This window comes from Tubulanus polymorphus, chromosome 1 (assembly GCF_964204645.1).
Source record: "Tubulanus polymorphus chromosome 1, tnTubPoly1.2, whole genome shotgun sequence".
In the NCBI taxonomy this organism is placed as follows: domain Eukaryota; kingdom Metazoa; phylum Nemertea; class Palaeonemertea; order Tubulaniformes; family Tubulanidae; genus Tubulanus; species Tubulanus polymorphus.
Genome location: NC_134025.1, coordinates 11,819,343 through 11,840,867, shown reverse-complemented (window position 1 = coordinate 11,840,867; position 21,525 = coordinate 11,819,343). Strand labels below are relative to the sequence as shown.

Genomic DNA, 21,525 nt, shown 5'->3' with positions numbered 1-21,525 from the left:
GTGGCTAATGAAATGAAAATATTAGCAAATTTCTGACTCTTATTTCATTGTGGAACTTGATTATATGATCTTAACCATCTAAGAACTTGGACTGAAGAATATTAGCAATAAACAAGAAAATTAATTTCAATAAATTATTTGACGCCTGCGAAAAAAATGGAATTTTTGGGATAAGCTAATGTGGAATTGCAAATTTGAAATCAAAGTTTTAAGAAATTTGGGAATTATGAGATTCGGCGATTAAGTAGGTGATACGAGGTCTTAGTCAACTCATAGTAGTGGTCTTAATTTTTTCATTGAAAATTGTCAATAATTGATAACTTGCGACCGACTTCATCACTGACCGATTTATGACTTTCATAGACTCTTGGTATGCCTGATACAGTTGCCTCGTCACACTGATCACAAAATACATTATTTTCTAGTTCAAGTACAGTACTTCACTTTATTCATTTAGATTGGAATTTTACTAAACTTTATAGCAAAGCACAAGCGGTTTTGCCATATCAAACGTCATAAACTTGATTCGAGAACAATGAGATAGTTGTATGCATATCAATACAAAAATCAATCGACTGCGATTATATACATTTTTATTTTGTATCAAATCAATCTACTGTGATTTTACACCTTCTCCTGTTGAATAAACTAAAATTTCGACTACGGCAAATAATGGAATAGCGATAAATGTTCCATTCTTTATCGAGCACGTTAGCAATGTGGATGAGGGCGTGAATGGAAAAGCGTTTACCGGGGAGCTCGCGATATTTACCATAACTATAAAGCAAACGATATACACTCTGTTGCGGGGAAATGAAGCGATATTACTACGTATTAGCGACACGAACCTGCTACTTGCGACAGCGTATACGCCTCGGTATCGAGTAAAACCGTTCCGTTCAGCAGACATTTTCTGAGTTCGAACAACGAGTAAAGCGATAACGTCGCGACGTGAGGTTTCGACCATCGTTCGCCGCCTTCCTCGACGTCTTCTTCGAATTTCACCCACCTGAAATAGAATGAACGTACGTTTGAATCAGATGATGTAAGTCAAATTATGGCAGAAAGGTACCTTCATAGTGTTATTTTTTTGCATCTCAAAATAGGGATTGACCCTGTTATTCATTTGGTTGGTAAATTTCGTTTGATATTTTTTTTGATTGATTGCCTTACAAACCCACCACACCTACCTGGAGCGAAACATGGGGTTTGATTTTGAAATCGGAAATCGAAGTACAAATATAGTTGTGTGATCGGCGGTCGAGTTAACAGAATTTTTTTATTAAAATCGAAGTACATAATTTGGATATTCAGTGCTGGCTCATTCAAACAATCTTACAACCAGTCTGAACAGGCAAGCGACTGATTCATTGTGTTATCAACATGATGTTAGTATCTTATTGTGAGCCAATACACCTTAAGCTAGGGACAGACAGGCGTATTTTTTCATGTGACGATATGAAGCAATCAAATCGAAGTTCCGTCAATGCCGCATATTGGGAGAGACTTAACAAATCACATGATATCAGCGATGCATCTTATTGGTTGATAAAAATCGATCGCTTGGCGTAAATAACCGATCGAAAATATCAAACATGTTCAATACGGACGAATAGCTGGGCGATTGAGTCGGCCAATGAAATCCTCCTCATTGCCGTGAACGGGCACAGGGCAAAAATTTTCAGGCGATTTCTGAATTTGCGGCAATTGGGCGAAAAAATACCCTCATGTGCCCCCTACCTTAAATACATCATCTCATCATTTTTCCTGAGGAAACAAGTACCTATCTTTTTAAACGTTTTGAGTGCCCAAAGCCCCTTTGACCACATACTCCCCCAATTGCTGCCTTTAAATCACTTTCCCTAATCTCAATTCTCCGTAAAGTAGCCCTTAAAGCCCCTTGGGTCTGCCCCTGATAACAAATTCGAACCATACCTAGGGATAATCATTGACGAATGTTGCTAAATGTTTATGGGAGCATCGATCAAACCATAGAAAATCGATTATCAAGTATTGAAATTAGGCGTTAGCCTAAAAATTCAATAAAAGGCTCATTAGCGCCAGTGTGAAGTCATTCCCTGACAGGGATTGAAACCGGATGGCATCAAGACTGTACTACCGTATAGCTATTGGAGCATCTTCACGTTGAAAGTAAAACATTTGACGATTGAAAAATTTATTGAGACAATCACAATAAATTGTCTATTGAATGAATAATTCATTACGAAAATGAACTCCTAGTATACAAAGAACACTGTGTGATGTTTGGAAATGGCAATACTTCAGATAGCCATGCAACCGGTCTAATTTCTACTGGTCGGCGAGAACAAGTTTCACAGTTTTGATTCCAAGTTGCTAGTTGAAATTTGAAGTAATCAAATCTGAAATGTGCTCATTCTAACTGAACATCTATAGACAAAAACTTCATCTAGAACAACAGTGAACTGTTGATTATCTGCCAACTTTGGGACAAGTGTCATTTCGCCAGAGAGCTAAACAGCCCTATTGTGCCACTGAAAGTTCAATTCAGGTTTAAAATACATCATTCAACTCTAAAGCACTAAAATTTGTTCTTTCTTCGTTTGAGTTTGCACGGTAGAAGTTGGAGTTCATTTCATCAGTCTCTACTGAAGTACTATAACGTTCATCAAGAAAATCAATCTTGAAATAGAGCTCGACAAATAGAGAAAACTTTCTCAGAAATTTTCCTTAGCTAATAATTAAGACTAAATTAAGGACATTGAAGGACACTTGAACGAAGAAACTTGCGGCAGATTGCAAACAGAAAATGTCAGTTAGCAAACAAAGCATTGGGGAAATCCATACAATGGCATATACGTAGCCGTTACTCAGAAGGTGGATAATTGAGGGTACTGTATAGTAGTGGGTCCATGGAGTTAATGAATCCCTTCGAAGGAGGCTGATAGTCTCTAACATACCTGGCAGTTTCCTTCCATTCACTGTCCTCTTCACCATCGTCGAACAGCTCACTCATTTCACAGAAAATATCATGCGCCTCGTGCGCCTCCTTTTCATCTTCATCTTCTGCTTCTTGGCCAAGAATAAACCGAACCCGTTGTTCCGGAGGGGTAGCTATACAAATACAAATATGAAACTGAAATCTTGAAGCAACTATAAATTGGCGAGTTTTAGTTCATATATTCAGAGATCAAGTTTGGGTATGATGGATATTCTTAGCTGATTCCACCTGAATCGAGCAACCCACTAGATAAGAGTGTGTGTGTGGATAGCTCCAAATGCCACGATCTGGATACTGAGCATCGATAGATTGGCCTAAGGGAAACCCAAACCATGGCTCACGTAGGCCGATAGCCCAACAGTTAAAGTAACGCTTGCCATCATCGATTTGTCACATAATCACAATATAATGTATAATCATGCGACTTCTCTGGCAGTATTAATTGCCATCCCAGTTGAGTTTGACCGAGCTGGTTGACGATGATCACATATCGCGGCAAGTCATCACTGACTCAACTCCAATAGCTACTCAACATGGTTGATATCATCCATTGCTACCATATCCGGAAAATAAAACTGATCAGTCCAAAATGTATGCGAGGTAACTATTTGGACCTGAAAACCTTGGTGAAACACTATTCAGTGTTGTAACAATATACAGAAAATCCCACACTGCTATAACACACATTCCTGATGATGACCATTAGGATATAGTCGCAACGTTGGATTAAATAAATTAATAGCTGAAAAGAAACTTTTCACCCTATTTCTTCCGTTAAATCAGTGTGGTATTTTTCTATATATTTGGACATGAAATTTCTATCGTAGCTGAAAGAAATCAGATGCCCCCGACGATCACCCATAGTCGGACTTTATCATTGACGAATGTCCATCAAAGATATTTGAGAACTCTAAGAGACATGACATGATTTGAAAGACAACAACGAGCCAACTTTTCATGTTTTTCCATGCGGTACTAACTAATCATTCCTATCCTTCGGACAATAGCTATACGCACAAAGGAACATTTTGAAAAAGGTTTTAACTAAGTCGGACACAAGAAAAGCGAACAGTTCCATTTTTTTTTCGTGTTGCAACAATCTTAGTTCGTGACTATTTATTATCGAAACAGCTCCACAACAGAAATTGTGAACAATTATTCGTATATATATCTGATTTCAAATATATACAGTATACACCTAATCTGTTTACGTGTTAAGCCAGGGTTAAATTACTAGAGGGAACTATATGAGAGGGAAAGCCTACAAGAGTCTTCACAACTCACTTCACTCGCATAATCAGAGAGAACACAGGAAGCAGACAACAGATTAACCAGAGAAGGATTCACTGTAATCATCTACCACCGATCAATAGTGATAAACATCGCATATAAACAGTATTATGAAACAATTTAGGAACTTTTGTCATTGATGTGAATGTTGCAAACTGATGTGAGCAAAAAATGACAAACAATTGGAGGCAATGGTTTGACTATGGGGGAATACCCAGACAAAGGGATAACAATTTTCAGGCCAATTTTGAAACATTTATTGCATTTGAAACTAAAAATCCAAATATACAGGTGACAAAATATTGATACGTTTGAGTTAGTTACCTTCTGCAGTCTTGAAAATATCTGCTAAAAAGGAATCGATATTTTAAGGCCAAATCAGCATAAGAAGTGGGGGAAAGATATTGGGGGAAGGGGGAATTTGAATAAGAGTTCCCAAAAGAGGTTAAAATTTTCCGAGATATACAATTCCAGAGTCTACTATGAACTGACATAGTCTGTATTAAATAGATAGTTAATATATAGCTAGGAAATCCTTAGAGAGTCTCATACTCATAATTGTTGGTGTATATGTGAGACTTAAGCCGATGATTTCGATATATATTCTTTCTATACGTGGGCATGTGAAACATTTCTCCCAAATACAAGAGATCGAGGCACTGGTGCAGGTTTTCCAGTTCAAAGAGAAAACCAGACAGCCACAAATCAACATATTGTCAAATGTCAGACATTCTCCAAATACACTTTACATAGATATGTCCTTTTCTAAGTATATGTCTCTTTCTAAGTCGAGTAGGCCGATAGAGACAATTCGCGGTTGTTTTCTCTAGAAATTGTTATCTCGTAAGACACTCCAAAGAATTAACTGTCATAAAAACCGAGATGATACTAGCGTTAAAGAGCCAAGAATCTTATTACAAAATTGGTGTTATATCTTTAACCATGAAGCACTCTTTATTACAATGTTCTTCATCTTCTGGCGCTCCGCGAGAGAGGCTTCTAGTCACAGTTACTAAAAGACTTTGTTCCGAGTACCCGCAATGGTTGACTAATGCTCGCAGTTTGCGTGTAGTGTACGTACCTGGTGGTTTACTAGGACATTCTTCATCGATTACAGATGGTGTTTTCGATGACCGACGTCGATGGTGGTGATGGCGACGCTTTGACTTCGGTAGATGCAGTCCGATATAAATAGCCTGGTCGGACCTATGTCCTACGAAAGTAGAAATGAGAAACTGTCAATATCAGCGCAGCCAATAAATATTCTATAAGTGGTCTATCGAAATCTAATTTTCTTATCTTTAGGGAAAATGGTCTTTACACGATAGCTATATGGATCTTTAACCAAAAGCAATTTAGCTACTTCATCATCCCTACAGAACTTTCATGATTTGTCTTAAAGAAAAGGTGAAAAATCCTTGGGGTTGATTACGTGCAATTCATGGGTTGTACTTGAGATTGGAGAATCAGGCGGGCCTACAATTGTTCTCTACTAACTACATGACCATTTGGAGTGTCGGAAACCTATATTCTGTTGAGGTATTTGTTACAATGGTACAACCAAGGAGAAAGCTACTTGATGAGCTTTTTACGACACCACCCGGCAAAAAGTATTGCCATTCACGTCAACAGTATCTTGATTTACCCACTGGTAGTCAGGATGTAATATTTTACTCTGTCAGCAATAAAAAAACAGTTGACATTGGCAAGAATTAATTGCTCTGCTACAAGGCTATTCACTTCATCAATTCATCCCGGAAAATCACGGACACCTGATAAGGCCTTTCTTCGGTACTACCGGCTTCTTTCATTGATTTACTAGCGAATAACGTTCGCCACGCGGAAAACCAGTTTTACTAGAGCACACCGTCTGTAGACCGGACGGAGAGATCTTCAAAACAATGATCGATACGATTAACAAAATATTGCTATTTCTTCGAAGAAATGGCCCCATCGATCATGAATATAGCACGAAATATCTTGAAGTCTTGTAAAGTGATTAATGATTAGACAAAGAAATCGGTGAGACATTAAATCTTTTGTGTATCGAGTCAACGAAAAGAATAAACTGTTTGAACCAATGATGCAATTCCATGCAATTTTCACTCTCTTCACTATTACAGGATCACATTAACTATAATATTTGTTGTTTCTTTTTATCTCACACGTGATTCATTGAAAAAATATTGCACCAAATTTCAAATATATCCTCATCATTATCGTAACAATAGTTCGATTATTATCGTAACAATAGTTAATTATCATCTACACAGGATAAATAGATAGATACGTGAAAAATAAGGAATATGAAGTATGAAACAGCAGCTCAATCATCACAGGAACTCTTAAGATTAAGACGGATCAATCTTGATTGTCTTAAAAACAATATGAAAGCCGACGCTGATGAAGGGAATATTCCATTTCCAGGTCGTGGCCCACCTAGAATTCAGTAAAACAGCAGTTAAAGATTTGCAATTGAGAAACGAATTTTCTGGACATTCAAATTCTAGCAATTTCATCACTCAAGATTTTTTTCCCGATTTGACATTGAAAGGTCACGGGTTATATTGATATACATGTACGCATGTTTGTGATTCACGAACCTACCTTTTCAAAGGGCAAAATCTATTTTGCTATTCACTACAAAAATATGGGACTGAAAAAAAGACCAGTTATCCGGGTTCTAAGTCAGACACAGACATTCGGCAAACAGTCCAACGCGACAACATTCTAGAAATACTAGTCTCGACGTACATTTCACAGGAATATAAATATCACTGGTAGATTCTTGGAAATTTTCAAACTACGTATTGATAAAAATTGCCGGAATCTCATTTATCAGGCGGAACTATTAATCCAATGCAGACTCGATAAAATGATTACATTAATCGTCATTACCACATCTGTCATGGTATATATATATATATATATATATATATATATATATATATATATATATATATATATATATATATATATATATGCCCATAATGTCAAGAGATAGACAAAAAATTGACGGATAGTTGCTTAATTACCTGCATAATCTGTATCGTCGAATGCTGGCGCGCGGTGAAACGATCCCCAATCTCGTAGGCCTTCCGGTACGGCGCCCATTCGCTCTTTACGTGGATCTAGATTCGACGGTTCCATCATGCTGACCGCATTTATTCACAAAATCATAGACGTCTCCCTGAAATTACACACACACACACATACTTAACGATGAGTCGTACGAGAGTTATCTAGACCTATAGTGACATTTATTACGAGAAAGCTACGTCCGCTAATTCAGGTGAGGTGGTTTCGTCGCTGCAGTACACGAGATCTACGTGCTCAGCATGGCCTATGTCATTTCAGTTTGCGTATGAACTTCCAACGCTCGGTATATACCGTGAGTTCCAGTGCGCCGAGCAGAAGGCTCATACAGTAGGATTGAAAAGGTGGGCAAGTTGGAAGGGCCCTGATTTATCGATTGTAGAAGACAACACACGATAAAATACACACACACACCAACGCGGTTGTATCGGTTGAAATGAACGTCGATCAGAGACTAGAATTTCAATGCACGATCGTTCTCTCATGGCTGGTAATGTCGCTTATCAAAATGAAAGTCAATTTTTGCAACAATTTACGTATCCAACTAAAATGTGTCGATACTTTCACGACGATTTGATGAGTGAAATTCAAGGCAACTACCGTGAAACCTCGTTACAGCAAACTTCACAGCACCAGAAAATATGTTCGCTCTTTATATCCAATATGAAATTAATTAAATTTTCTTCATCGGGTCAAAATCCTATAATTATTTTCTATACCCGATGAATCATTGTATCCAAGTTCATTGTAACGAGGTTCCACTGTATTTAAACAATTGCTATATAGCTGGCGCACGAGGGTAACTGTATCCACAAGTAAGTCACAAAATGACGCTTGCCCGGTACTTACAGTTAAAAATGACCAGTAATCGCGCTCCCAACTCCTAAATGAAAAACATTCTACCCGGCCATGAAAACTTTTGCTTCTATTTTTCATGAGTATGGAACGCGGATTAAAGCCCCTGATAATCACATTTAATGTTTTTGAACGAATCGGGAACAATTCTTGGAAGATAATTGCGGTGACCTGCTACACGGAGCGGCGCTGCGACTCATCACTGATCGCTTGTAAATCTTCAGTCGCGGCGTCCTGCTCGCAAGCAGCGACGAGTCACTCCCGGTTTCATCACTTCGTAGGTTCATTAAACCATATTTTAGAATAAGACCAAGTGCCTTCAAACTGATATAATTATTAAATTCTAAGGGCAAACAGCTCTGTAACCTGTCTCGCTTCATACAGCAAAGATCAAAGTTTCTCTAACTCATATTAAATATGTACTGTTCAATGCCCGCCTTAAGCTATTGTTGATTGATAAGAATTCATGTATTTCTTTTCATTTAAACCGTGTTTGTATGAATAATGTAAACTGCATGGATACGTGTACAATGTATGAACCTGTTTTTTGTGCTCTGTGCAAATGTAAATTTTGTGGAGCAATAAACTAATTGTAATTGTAGGACGCGAACTTACGCAGTAACAACCATCAGTGCGTACGACAACGGCTTCACCGTTTACTGGCTAATAGATACGTAAACAGTGCAAATCAAATTTCCAGATTCATGTTTGCGGAGTAACTGATACTTAATACTAAAAGCCAACGTCTTACAGAAAATCACCGAGCTTATTGGCGTCTTCAATCTGTAATGGATTTTCGTGGTAATTTACCTACAACTCGTGTACGCCGTAGGCTGCGATACACGGCGATTACATTTAGCCGAATTTGTTGAAATAAATAACGAAATACTCGGTATTTCGATAACTCAAGCAAACCTCATTATTCTTTACCAGTTTATGCCAAATTCTATGTCCGCCGATCCTCCCACCTCAGTAGCACAGAGATCCAGTATCGAATCGGAGCATCAGTTAGGTTATTGTTACATGTACCATGAAAGTCGATCTGACGTAGAATCTTAACACGAGATTATTCAAAATGATAAGTTGTCCAACTAAAATATGTGTATCATTCAAGGGATCATACTTTTATTACGTACGCATGAAATTTGACTTTTTTAACCCCCCTCCCCCTGTACACAAAATCAGCCATTTTTTCATATAAATTAAGCATTACAGAACGCAATGGCACTTACCCCTCCCACTCCCAAATGCGTACGTAATAAATGAATGATCCCCAATAACATCATAACATCCGCAACAGGTTTTAGAGGGACAGCCACCCGCTTCATTTTTACTGAAAATCCACCCCTCTGAAAATCAGCCATCCCTTATAAAATATCCACTGCCCCTACCAGAGTGATGTCAATATTCTACCAATACTGATAATTGCTTTGAAATATATTTAGCTAACGTGACAAAATAGAAGATTACACCAAAATCAAGCTTATATTTTCTGCATTTTTGGGGGTATTGAGGGGGGTATTCGGCAGCCACTTAAAAATTCCACCATTTGGAGAACACTGTGTACGTATAAACAATAGAAATATTTAGATTCATTTGTTATTCATCATGAAGAGAAGAGACAAAATTGTTATTCCGCACTGGAGAGACAGATGTTCCCGTGATGCATCATTAGCATTGTATAAAATGGCCAAACCGACGTCGTCGTCGACTTCGAAATGAACCTGAAGACATTTTTTCAGAAAAGAGTACGCCGAACACCAGTGACCATAGATATCACCTCGCCGAACACCAGTGACCATAGATATCACCTCGCCGAACACCAGTGACCATAGATATCACCTTGCCGAACACCAGTGACCATAGATATCACCTCGCCGAACATTGTAACAGTTATAACAGGCGCTACTACAGTGAGACCTGTTGCTCAATCAAAGTACAGGTTTTTTCGGGAACAAAATAAAAGGGAACAGCGATAGAAAATCAAAACAAAAGTTCTGAGTATTGCCACGTAACATCTCAGGATTGAAATCCCAGAATCCAGAATCTGCAAAACTTGAGTAATATCAAGAAAAGAATCATGAAGACACGACTTACAACTAGAAGAAGTGGAAGATACCGTACTCCAAGTAATTTTCAAATTTGAGGCCTAATTAAATTAGTGTCCAATATCACAAGCGAGTTTGAAATCACTGCTTCACGTCGAATTGTCTTGTTTTGGTAATGACAATATTGCGGACAAAAGTCATCTATTCACGGAACAATCATTCGATTGCAGAATAAGAACACTGTACATCCGAATATCACCGTATTCAGATGTGTGAGAACTTCCTGGTCACCGAAAAAAAACCCATTTAATCATACCATCAGACTATGACAAACACTAATTATCAATGAATTCACATATAAGCCCATTAGGCAGAATGTAAGTTGAATAACTCAAGAGACTACAATGGGGCAAACGCCTGGAAGCCCCCCCCCCCCGGCCTAAATTCACCGCCACAAGTTACAGGGTTTGCGGTGAATGCGTTGGAAATATTGTGGCCGCAATTATCTCCAAAAGACTTATATTAGACATCAGAAATATTGTGGCCGCAATTATCTCCATAAGACTTATATTAGACAAAGAGTTGGAATTATCGTCAACAATGGTAAATTCTAGGCATACAAATTTATCATAAGTGTAGAATAATTGAAGTACAAAGCTGTTATAATGATTTGATAGTCAGATTAAAGTCTATATGTACCCTCAGGTCCTTCTCAGTTTGAACTGAATTTAATGACATTCTTACTCCTGTTATTTGACACACCCGTAGTTGCATGGCACATCTGAGGTACTGATCTGCGTATGTAAATACTTGTTGAAGCGAAACTGAAGTGCCCTGATTCCAAGATACCAAGTTTGAAAAAGATCAGTCAACGTTTGCCGCCTCTAGGCTGTTAAACGTTGCTTTTATGTCAGCCCCTGGTGGCCATACTCGTATAGACCCCCAAATTTGATTTCCCAGCAAAACACTGCATTATTCTTATGTTGAAAAACTTTAATAATTTTCATATTCTTCGTGTTATTTTCACAATATTCACCTTGGATTATTTGTGACTGAAAGCGAGCAACGTGCATGAAAATGACATTATTCTGTGACGTAGCAAGTAACCTGCATGCTACTTGCATCAAAATTGAAACAATCCGTTTAAAAAATTTCTATGAAGAGATATAGTTAAAAACTAATAATAAGATATGTGTGTACACATTCCTCAATACTATTGCAGAAAGTCTGTCTAATCTCATTTAGGTTTTATACTTTTGTTTGATAGAAAACTAAACTGGGGGGGGGGGGATTTTTACCGGGAGGGGATCATTACCTACATTCCATTTGTACATAGGGTTCTACCCCAAATAATCTCCTACTTGTTTACCAAGTTTGAAAGAGACCGGTTGCCGCCTCTAGGCTGGTAACGTCACTTGCGGCAGCGACAGCATATTCAGATGCGGGTAAATCTTTATGCCCCCTCTCTGTTGAAGTTGAGCTTGGGGGGGGGGGCATAAGAATCTATCTAGGCCTATTTTCTCCTTATTTCTACATGTCCAACTACTCATGTATCTAATACCATCTAAGGCAGAGATAGATAGCAACCTTTCAGGCCAATCCAACTCAATCACTCTCTCATATCATGTAGTGTGGTAGTGTGTCAGCGAAACAATATTTAATCACCTGATTCAACCCTCAAGGGTAAACGCGTGTTTGATACAGCAGACTCTGCTCAATCCCTTAAATCCATTATCCAACACAAGCAAAGCCTACTATAGAAATCAAAAGCCAGAATCCTGTTTTGAGTTAAAATAAGATTCTTCTATAGAGATGAATGATTGACAAGAGAGGCCCATGGGCCTTGAAGCTTTGGCCCGGGCCAAAAGTGCTTGTGCAATCGCGGCTTATGTCATAATTCTAAGAATACGTATGTAACCAACCATGCTCTTTGGAGTGGCTGATATATGATATATGATAGATAATTATTTTTCCCCATTCTTTAACTAAAGTCAGCAGTGGTTGGATGTGGTAGGAACACAATACAGGGCGATTTTTTCCCTACAATTCATGCTAATAAAATCGAACTTCATATATTTCAGGGTTGGATTGAAATTGAATTTATACATATCTGTCACTCTTAAATTCAATCTAATTAATCTGAATATTAATACTTATACTTAGTAAAAATTTATGAAGCCCGAGCCGTACCAAATACAACATGTTACTCGACTACAACTAAAATTTCAGAGTGAGATATGGTGATTTAGAAAGATCGACAGGTGCAATGATGCACATTCTGTGCCCATTTGCACCAAGTGATGTAGTCATCCGCATATTGATTGCCTTGGACCTACGAGCACTCATCTCAGAGGCTTGGACTAAAGAACGCAAAATTTAGGCACATGCGCATAGATTTTTTTTCTACTTAGAAATATCATTTATTGAAAATACGCAAGGGCAGCTTAAGTTGGGTTTTGCTGGGACTGTCGTGTGGCGAAAAGCGGATGTGCAGCTGTATCACTAGCAGTCGCAAACTTGTATGTCAGTGCATCTTTGAGGGACAGCCTGTCCGATGGTGCATAGGTCAACAGTATTTAAGGATCGCAGAGTCACTAGCAGTTGCAAGGCCAACCTACGACACCCATCAAACTGGGTGTATCGATTTCGGTGACATTATGCCAATAATGGTTTATTCGAAAATCTAGGCTTGAGTATCAATAAAAGTAGGCCTATATCTATGAAATAGAATTATAATCAGCATAATTGAATACGTAACGTAATAACGAAACTATTGACTCATTCAGGCTATAGGCCTATCATGTTATCTTTCAAGTTGATCTACATTTCAAGACACCAATGTTCTGAAAGTACGAGGCCTAATAGTTAACAACTTAATTTTCATTGAGAAATTTTATAATCAATATAACGATAGAAGAAATCAGGTTAAGAGGATAGGTTCCAGAATGGGTAGCGTACTCTGGTCGAAACAGATGCACCAGAACAAACAGAATGATGGAATCAGCAGGCCTAGAGAGCGAAACCCTCTTCTATTAATAGCCCTAAATATGTCCTTAATTTAAGCAAGGTATATACCCTTTCAAGTCTGAACAAAGTTGATAAAAATTCATTCATTACTATAATGGCATTAGAATAATGCAAACACATTAAGAGATATCATTATGAAACCCATGCGGAATATTTTCATACGGTCTATAGTCAACCTATACAAAATTTCTGTGACATACCGACAACTGCACACCTGTCTCTCCTGAAAAAATTACTGACTTCATTTATCTAGTGGCATAATTGACTGTCATTATATCGCTTCACAGTACCACACTGGCACAGTTGGCATGTACGTAGCATCGAACGCAGCTGCATAAAATGACCTCAAAAATAACTACCGAATTTCTTTTTCTGTCTCATTACTTTTAAAACGATTTACATCGAAATAGAACGGATATTACTTAGTTCCACGTTTCAAAAATATCGAGGATTCTAGCAAATGAAAACCAGATAGTTTCTATTTCTACTTTCAATCGCAAAGTAGTTCATAACAAGAAAAGTAAGAACTAAGGGTCGAAGGACACCATGCTCACCCGGTAAAATACTTCACTTTCTGATATACAATGCCCCCTGGTGAACAAAACAGATCTTAAATCTGATAACTATCATAGAACATGTCATTCACTCTGACTTTGCTATGGCTGTGGTTAAAAAATATAGATACCATGGAAAGCCTAATCTAAAATCTAATTTTACTAATTCAATGCGCAGTGAACATAACAGAAATCAATGATATTGAATCTCACTCCAGTCAGAATACATAACCACAACATGGCAACCGATTGCAATCACAAAATATACATAGGTACTTATATGAAATGAATAAGATTTCTGAATAAAGTTAATAAGTATTGAATTAAGAAACAAAGTTTTCGTAATAATAAAAAAAAGTAATAAAAAAGGTGGCTAGTCAGCAATTCTGATTCTGATCCGGCCACAGATGTCTCCAGGGTAGAATCTACCTCTAAGACACATACGGTACATGAAAACCAAAAATGAAGACAATTAATCCAAGAATTTTCAAAACCTCCCAACATAACTAGATTCCATCAATGTACGAACAAGTGCATGCAATAAGCCTCCTGGGCTTAGCCCTAAGTGAGCTAAAATTATTCAAATGTTAGAAAAAAATAGACGAAGAAATGTGTAATAAGTATACATAGGCCTATATAGCTTAATAAAAAACTTAATGATGATGAAAATAGATGTATACGTTATCACAAGTTCCTAGGATTCATATACAAACACCTATATATATATATCGCTTATAGGAAAAATATACCTGCAGAAAGAAATAATTTGTGAAGGAGATATGCGTACTATACTAAACCTTGCTAGATGTCGGCATAACATCTATCATGTTTCTATATTACTGAAGTACATGCAAGCACATTTTATTTCACACACATACCCAGTTGAAAATGATCTCTTAGTGTAACGGTTAAGATCCTTTAAAACATAATGGCACCATTAGGACCATAACGCGGCGTCATAAACGATGGCATTTTCATTAAAAACGAGTCAAGTTTGACATATTCCTCATCGGAAAAATATCAGCGTCAAGCGAGTGCTGGTCTCACAATAGATGACAGACAATAACTGAATCACGAGATCTGAGCCCAGAACTTAGTCCAGAAAGAATTATTGACAGAACGAGTCTCAATTAAGCCCAATTGAGTACCACCGTTGAGTAAGATATATTCGGTTATAAAGTTCAATCATCAACACGACCTTATGTGATGGCTCTAGGCGTAATCAGCTAGGCTTATCGTAAAAAGAACAAGTCGCCATTCTCAGAAAAATAATTTGATGAGTGCTGATATACTATAACCGATGCTTTTTTACTATAATCATAGACAAGAATAAATATAGATCTTGTGATGAGGAACTAGCTTTTGCGGTTTACGTATAAAACTGGTTTGGCAGCTCTTCCGAAGAATCTAGCCTTCGTCTTATCCGTAAAAATGAAAATTCGATGTCCGAAATATAATAGAGCTTTCATCGACGAAGAATTGAAAAATCATTACCCGAATACTATTACCACTAGGACTATTGGAAATTGAATGGATTGAATTTCTCTTCACAACTCCAACACCATTCTTCATTAGACCCTACATCATTTGTATAGACCTGACTAAATTTGAACAATTCGATCGATTCACATTGAAGCCGTATAATGAACAGACGACGGATTATATGATAATTAGGAATAGCAGACGGTAATCATATAAACACTGAACCTCGAGAAACTCAATTATTCATCTCTCCCAGGGAGTTGTCCAGGCCTAAAGGAGTTAGTACAAAACATAGAAGCGAAATGCGCTAAATGGATTAACGGGAGACATAAATCATTTCTTGATCAATCCGTAAAACAGGACGGATGGTTAAATGATGGATCTTCTCAAATTAACGAATATATTGCGTAATATTCTAAATAAAGGCCTTCATTTCAAGCTGCAGCCAACCTACTTCCACCAGTGATATTATACTTAGCAAAAATACATGTATACATATATTTCTCCGTGCTACTAATATTACTTACTATCAAATGAATCCTGTTATATATATCAGAAAACAGGCTGGCATTGTTCTATTAAGCCATGTTCATACCACGTAATTAAGTACAGTCGAAATTTGGTACCTTCCAATTTAGACTACGCATTCAAACTGTTATAAATTGATCCATTCCATGACCAGACCAATTTGGACCAAGATCCAGGTGTGTGTTAACCCATTAGCACTCAAGCCGCCCAGATCCGTCATGCCTATTACTCCTCAAGCTGCCTGAAGTCCTCGAAATATCGAACAAAAATTCACACTAGAAAAGGTGCTTATGAAGCACTGTACTTCGCTGGTGCCGAATTCACCAAAATACGGCGCTTACACAGCAAGTTACATTCACACGGTGAGGCGGCAATTCGGCACTTAGTAAGCCTTGTATAGTAGTCACCCGGTGTGCCGATAGAGGGGAGTGTAATTAGTGTTTATACTACGCGGATGTGAATACTCTCCGAATCTGCGTTCCCACTACAGAAAATACGCCACCAGTTCAGTTCCGTACTGAGATCGGGTTTTCGGCGCGGAATCGCATTCCAAGCTTAATGAGCCACGTATTTCAGTACGGAACTGTAAAAAATTTTCTTAATGAATAAAAGCCATGAACTCTGAAACTATCATTACGATAGAAACTTCCAGGTAAAATAATCAAGGCCACATCAGCGATAACTAATCCATAGTAAATTAAACAATGCACACCTCCAGGTTGGCCCATTCTAACTTTGTCCGTTGCAGGTCAATGCACCAATTTAGAACGGTGCCATTATTTCGGTAGTGTGAGGCAGCTTTGGAACAGAACAACCGATTGCCACAAAGCCACCGTAAAAAAGAATTAGAAGCAACAGTGCCAAATTTGTTTGCATACTAGGCAATTTCTTGGCGATTTTCATTGAGACAAATTCATTATGACGTAGCCTGGTGTGCGGTCACTGGTAACCTATTGTCGGCCGACGAATAGTGGCCAACAGCGACTAATTTGCTCAGTATCTAGCATGCTAGGTATTCAGTGAGAAGATTGTCGAAGACCAAGCATAATGCCGCCGGTCGCCTAGTGTGCGGCTACTACTAGCGACGAGTCACTTCGAATTCTGATAACAAATAGCCAATAAGCGCCGAGATAAAAATCGTGTGAAATTTTCGAATGGGCGGCCTCCTGAAGCGAAAGAATTTGGCCACAACTAGTAGGCGATCGTGGATAACTAGAAGGGTGATTGTCGGTGATTTAATCAAAAGTTGCCGCCGATTAAAAATCTTACCGCTCGTAACTAACAATCGCCCAGCTTTATCTAAAATCTAGACAATTAAGCAATGGATTTTCTTCTAAAGCCAAATTCATATTCTATAGTCATGATTGCACACAGTGGAAATAAAGCATAATACTTGAAGAAAAATATCTGATGAATTGAGATATTAAAACATTTGCTTTATCTAAACATTAGAGCTACCGACTGAAAAAAGTACATTAAAAGAGAATTGCATACTTTTCAATAATACAAATAACAGATTATTTCTAAATGATTTTACTGACCACAACGCCTAACAGCAATCCAGCAGAGAGCGCAGCAACAAGTTAAATGCATAATTCTACGAAAATCACACAAGAAACTGTAAAAATTTCGTCACAATTTTCAACTGCCAACTGCCGAACAGTTTTCATACCGATTTCTAACCGACAAGTCGGCAACTGTAGGAGAAGTCGTCGACCTACTTGCATAAGCGTGGTAAAACATCTACCACTCCACATGAATAATGACTTTTAAACAGATCCGAAAAACAGAAAGGTGGCACTAATAGAATTCATTTAAAAGTTTATTCGAGAAGGAAATGTGCTCCGACATGCTGCGACTGAAGCAGTTGCCAGGCAACGAAGATTTCCTTCATAGTGAGTTAATCATTTCAAATTGATTTAGTTGTCTAATCACACCTACACACAGACTTTTGTAATCGGAAATCGGCGGATGTGGTGACAATAAGACTGTTGTAAACACCAGGCCACTGCGCTATAGAAAGAGAATTGCGAAACAGTTCCCATTGGAAATTAATACTTAGGGCGTAAAAATTTGAAAGTAACTTTTTTGTGGACGCTGAAAAAACCATTGTTTCCATACATCAATAACTACTTTGCGTAAAAGGTTCCGCATGAGCCAAAGTGCACTTATACTTTATATCAATATCAGCATTTCGAAATAACAATTACAATCGTGAATTTCGTCATTTATTGTGCGCTTGAATATATTTCATACCTCTTATTTTAAATTCAAATAATTATTTTCGAAATGATGAACTCATTAAACTGGAACTGGCTCGCTTGCTAGTTGCAAAACCATATCGTTTAGGTAGAACTTGAGTCAAATAATTTGAGAGTCAAAAACTCCTATTCAAAATCCTCAACTGTCAAACTGCGTCAAAACCTACTACTGATGATTGCAGTCCACAGTTGTTGGTTGACATGACAATGGTGCGAAGTGCTTTAAGAAAAGAACCACCAAACCAAAGGACCAACAGGGGCAAATCCAGGGAGCATTTCAGAGTGTCTGGAATCCCCCTCCGAAAAAACTTATCTTTTTCTTTTAACACTGCCATTCTAAATTATTCTGAACAAAAAAATTGCCCCCCCCCCCCCGTCATCCTGGATACATCCCAGATCAAATAAACTGTTTCTCCTAATCCTTCGATATGATCAAACGACCAATTCAACTTAGTGGTTATCTCCACCCTCATCACTGCAAGATTCATTTGCAATCAACTTTCATTTTTCAATGAATTATACGCATATTCACAGGAAATATCAATTGTTACCGGTATATCGATATCGTATTTTGGATATCATTTGGTCTTCTCTAACTTAATTGTAAATTCTCTAACGATGTTATCATTCCTGTGATTGAATTGAATCGGATTGCCTTAGACAATCCACAGACTTAATATCAATAGATACATCGGTAATTGTCAAAAGAGTTCTCAAAGCAGGCGTGTTCGAAGCAATTTTTGATTGCTGCGACCAAAAACCCATTGTGGACAGGTTCTAAATATTGCCTCGGCGAAATCACTTAATTTTCTTCAAAAATGTGGTATTCAAAGAAAGAAAAAACATCATTCAGTAAATTATTGCCGCAGCTTTCTCCGCTGCAGTCGCTACGGTTCCAACGCCACTGCAAAGTTATCAGTCAGTGAAAAACATCGAACCGAGCTTCATCTCAAAATTCAGCAGAAGTGCCAGAAATCATGAATACGATATCTTTTCAAAGCAAAGACCGTAACAAGCCAACATAATTCGTTATCTATGTAATCAGTTCCGATTTCGTAGTTGAATCCGCTCTAACCGTCGATTTATAATATCATCCTGCATCAGACGTACCAACGTTGCATTTACCTGCGTCTATCAGTTACACTCATGCGTCAACGTTGGATCGTTGCCGGCCGCCGTCACATGATGTCTTAGCGAGATAAACGCCTACTAGGCTCCTATACTCGACAACGACTACCACCGGATTACTAGCAGATACAACACCCCTATATGCGCCATCGCTAGTTCGCCGGTATACCGGTTCAGCTGTGTTGTAATCCACTACACATCTGATGGTATAATAGAATAATAATATCAAATTGTACGATAATTTCTGAAGGCATTTCCTAAACATGTGCGCGTCCAGTCCCCTGGTCTAATTTGAATAGAATACCACAAACCTAAATCAATTCAATTGATTTGAATTATTATTGACGGTTACATCAAGAATTTGTCAGAATAGGTTTGCATTTATAATAGGCCTTTAGTAAAGTGAGCGTCCTTACAACAAAAATAAGGAAGTAAGGATTAGAATCCAGCCCTGGCTATCATCCAATATTTCATTAGGCTTAGGCCTGATAATAATATCGTCCTTTTAAAATATGAAAATAAAAAAGCCTTAAAATCCGATATCTCAGAATTTCGGTTCAAAGTTCTTTGGGAGATTTCATGAAAGAAAATGGATTTTTCCTCAAATAGGTCTACCCGATCTTCCAGATAGTGGAATCCAATAGTCCACCACAGACCCATAAACTCTGTTTTAATCAAATGACTAGTGTACACACATTAATGTCGTTTTAATTATACGTTCAACCTATATCACATTAGCCTATCAGTTTAATGATAACAAATAGAAAATCCCATCCAAATGACGAATCGACCTGTAAAATCTAATTGAATGATTAAAACAAGGGGCCTACTCATTGGTACATCAAAGGCAGAACCAGTAGGTTTAGGGTGAAACAATATAAATGGTGAACAAATTGTAGGAAAAATACTTTGACCGACAATTATTCAATCTTTTTCTCTATGAGTGTCGATTTCACAAAATAAGAAAAATATGATCAGTTGCTAGAATTAATCACATATCATAATCACCAATATTAAACCTAGTGATAAGTTGGATCAATATAAAGGAAGCCCATGGATGTTCTCTAAGCAACTTGGCTAGCAATATCCTTTCTTATGAGGTACCATACTCGACTATTACTACACAACATCCAGTCAGCAATAACAGCAACCAACTCCCCCCTCCCCAGTAGCATGATCTGCCAGTAATCTAATAGATTTTATAAGATAGTATATATCATAGTAGTATCAGAGAAGTCGGCACTTCAACTAGGGCTAATTGCAAGTAGAGTATATGCATTTTTAAAAGGGCTACTACAAAGGCATAACCTTTCATCAGGACAGAAGCTCACTTCACCGAACTGGGACATTTAACCTTTCGGTCGAACTGAGACACACCTCTTTGCCAAATTTTTAAGTTTTCGAATGTTCACAAAAAGTTGCTTCAATAAACTAAACAGACATACATAAATGACAGACCTTATGCCTCTATGTAAATACTGTGACAACTTTACTTGTAAGTAGCCAAATTGAACTGTCACTAGCTGTCACTTAACCTATGTCAATATTGTAACTTTCTGTTGCCCCTTGGCCTAAACAATGTTGAACCCAGGGAAGTTGAATATGAAATATTTTTCCTATGTCAAAGCACCAATTTCGCATTCTCAAGAGCTGTTTTCACAGGACTTTTATGTGTCATTAGTCATGTTCACGCATTTGTGCAAGCTTTATCCAGTCATTTATGAAATGGCCCTCGGGTCCATATTCATGAAAAAGTTGAGGCTAAAAAGGGTAGAATTTGAATTGTTGTCCTTATTGAAAATGTCAAGTAACCGAAATCAAATCCGAAGATTGAAGTTGCACCTTTTCATCGATTCTCAGATTATTGGCAGCATGACGTTCTGGAATTGTAGAAGGTTGGATGATGGTCACAAGGCTGGGTGGACAGTAGTTAGATACTTAATCGTTGGTGGTAGGCTTTTTATAATCGTATGGGCTTACCTATACCAATCGGATGTGGTTTGTGAAAATATCCGATCGTGAAACTAAACCAGACAGGTCGGTCGGACTCCTTATTACCAAGATGACGTAATTTACCGAGATGAACCGAGATGACATGAAATATAACATATTTATTTATTCCTTATCGATTTCAAATTTTTTTAAACAAAATATGCGGAAAAATATGTAGAATATGACTCTAGAAGGTATTTATTACTGATATAATATGATTCCAAGTGTTAAAATCGATAAGGAATAAATAAATATGTTGTAGGCCTATTTCATGTCATCTCAGT

The 21,525-nt window shown here is 37.7% G+C and overlaps 1 protein-coding gene across 1 annotated transcript in view; it reads right to left on the bottom strand.

Moving 5' to 3' along the window:
* LOC141903828 (sodium-driven chloride bicarbonate exchanger-like) overlaps positions 1-21,525 on the bottom strand; it is a 43,424-nt gene that overhangs the window by 21,314 nt on the left and 585 nt on the right. The window contains exons 2-5 of the mRNA XM_074792166.1: positions 7,306-7,460; positions 5,352-5,483; positions 2,940-3,093; positions 849-1,009 (exon numbers count right to left, since the gene is read on the bottom strand). Of these exons, the coding sequence (XP_074648267.1) occupies positions 849-1,009; positions 2,940-3,093; positions 5,352-5,483; positions 7,306-7,423 (565 nt within the window). The 5' untranslated portion in view covers positions 7,424-7,460. The remainder of the gene's footprint in view (positions 1-848; positions 1,010-2,939; positions 3,094-5,351; positions 5,484-7,305; positions 7,461-21,525) is intronic.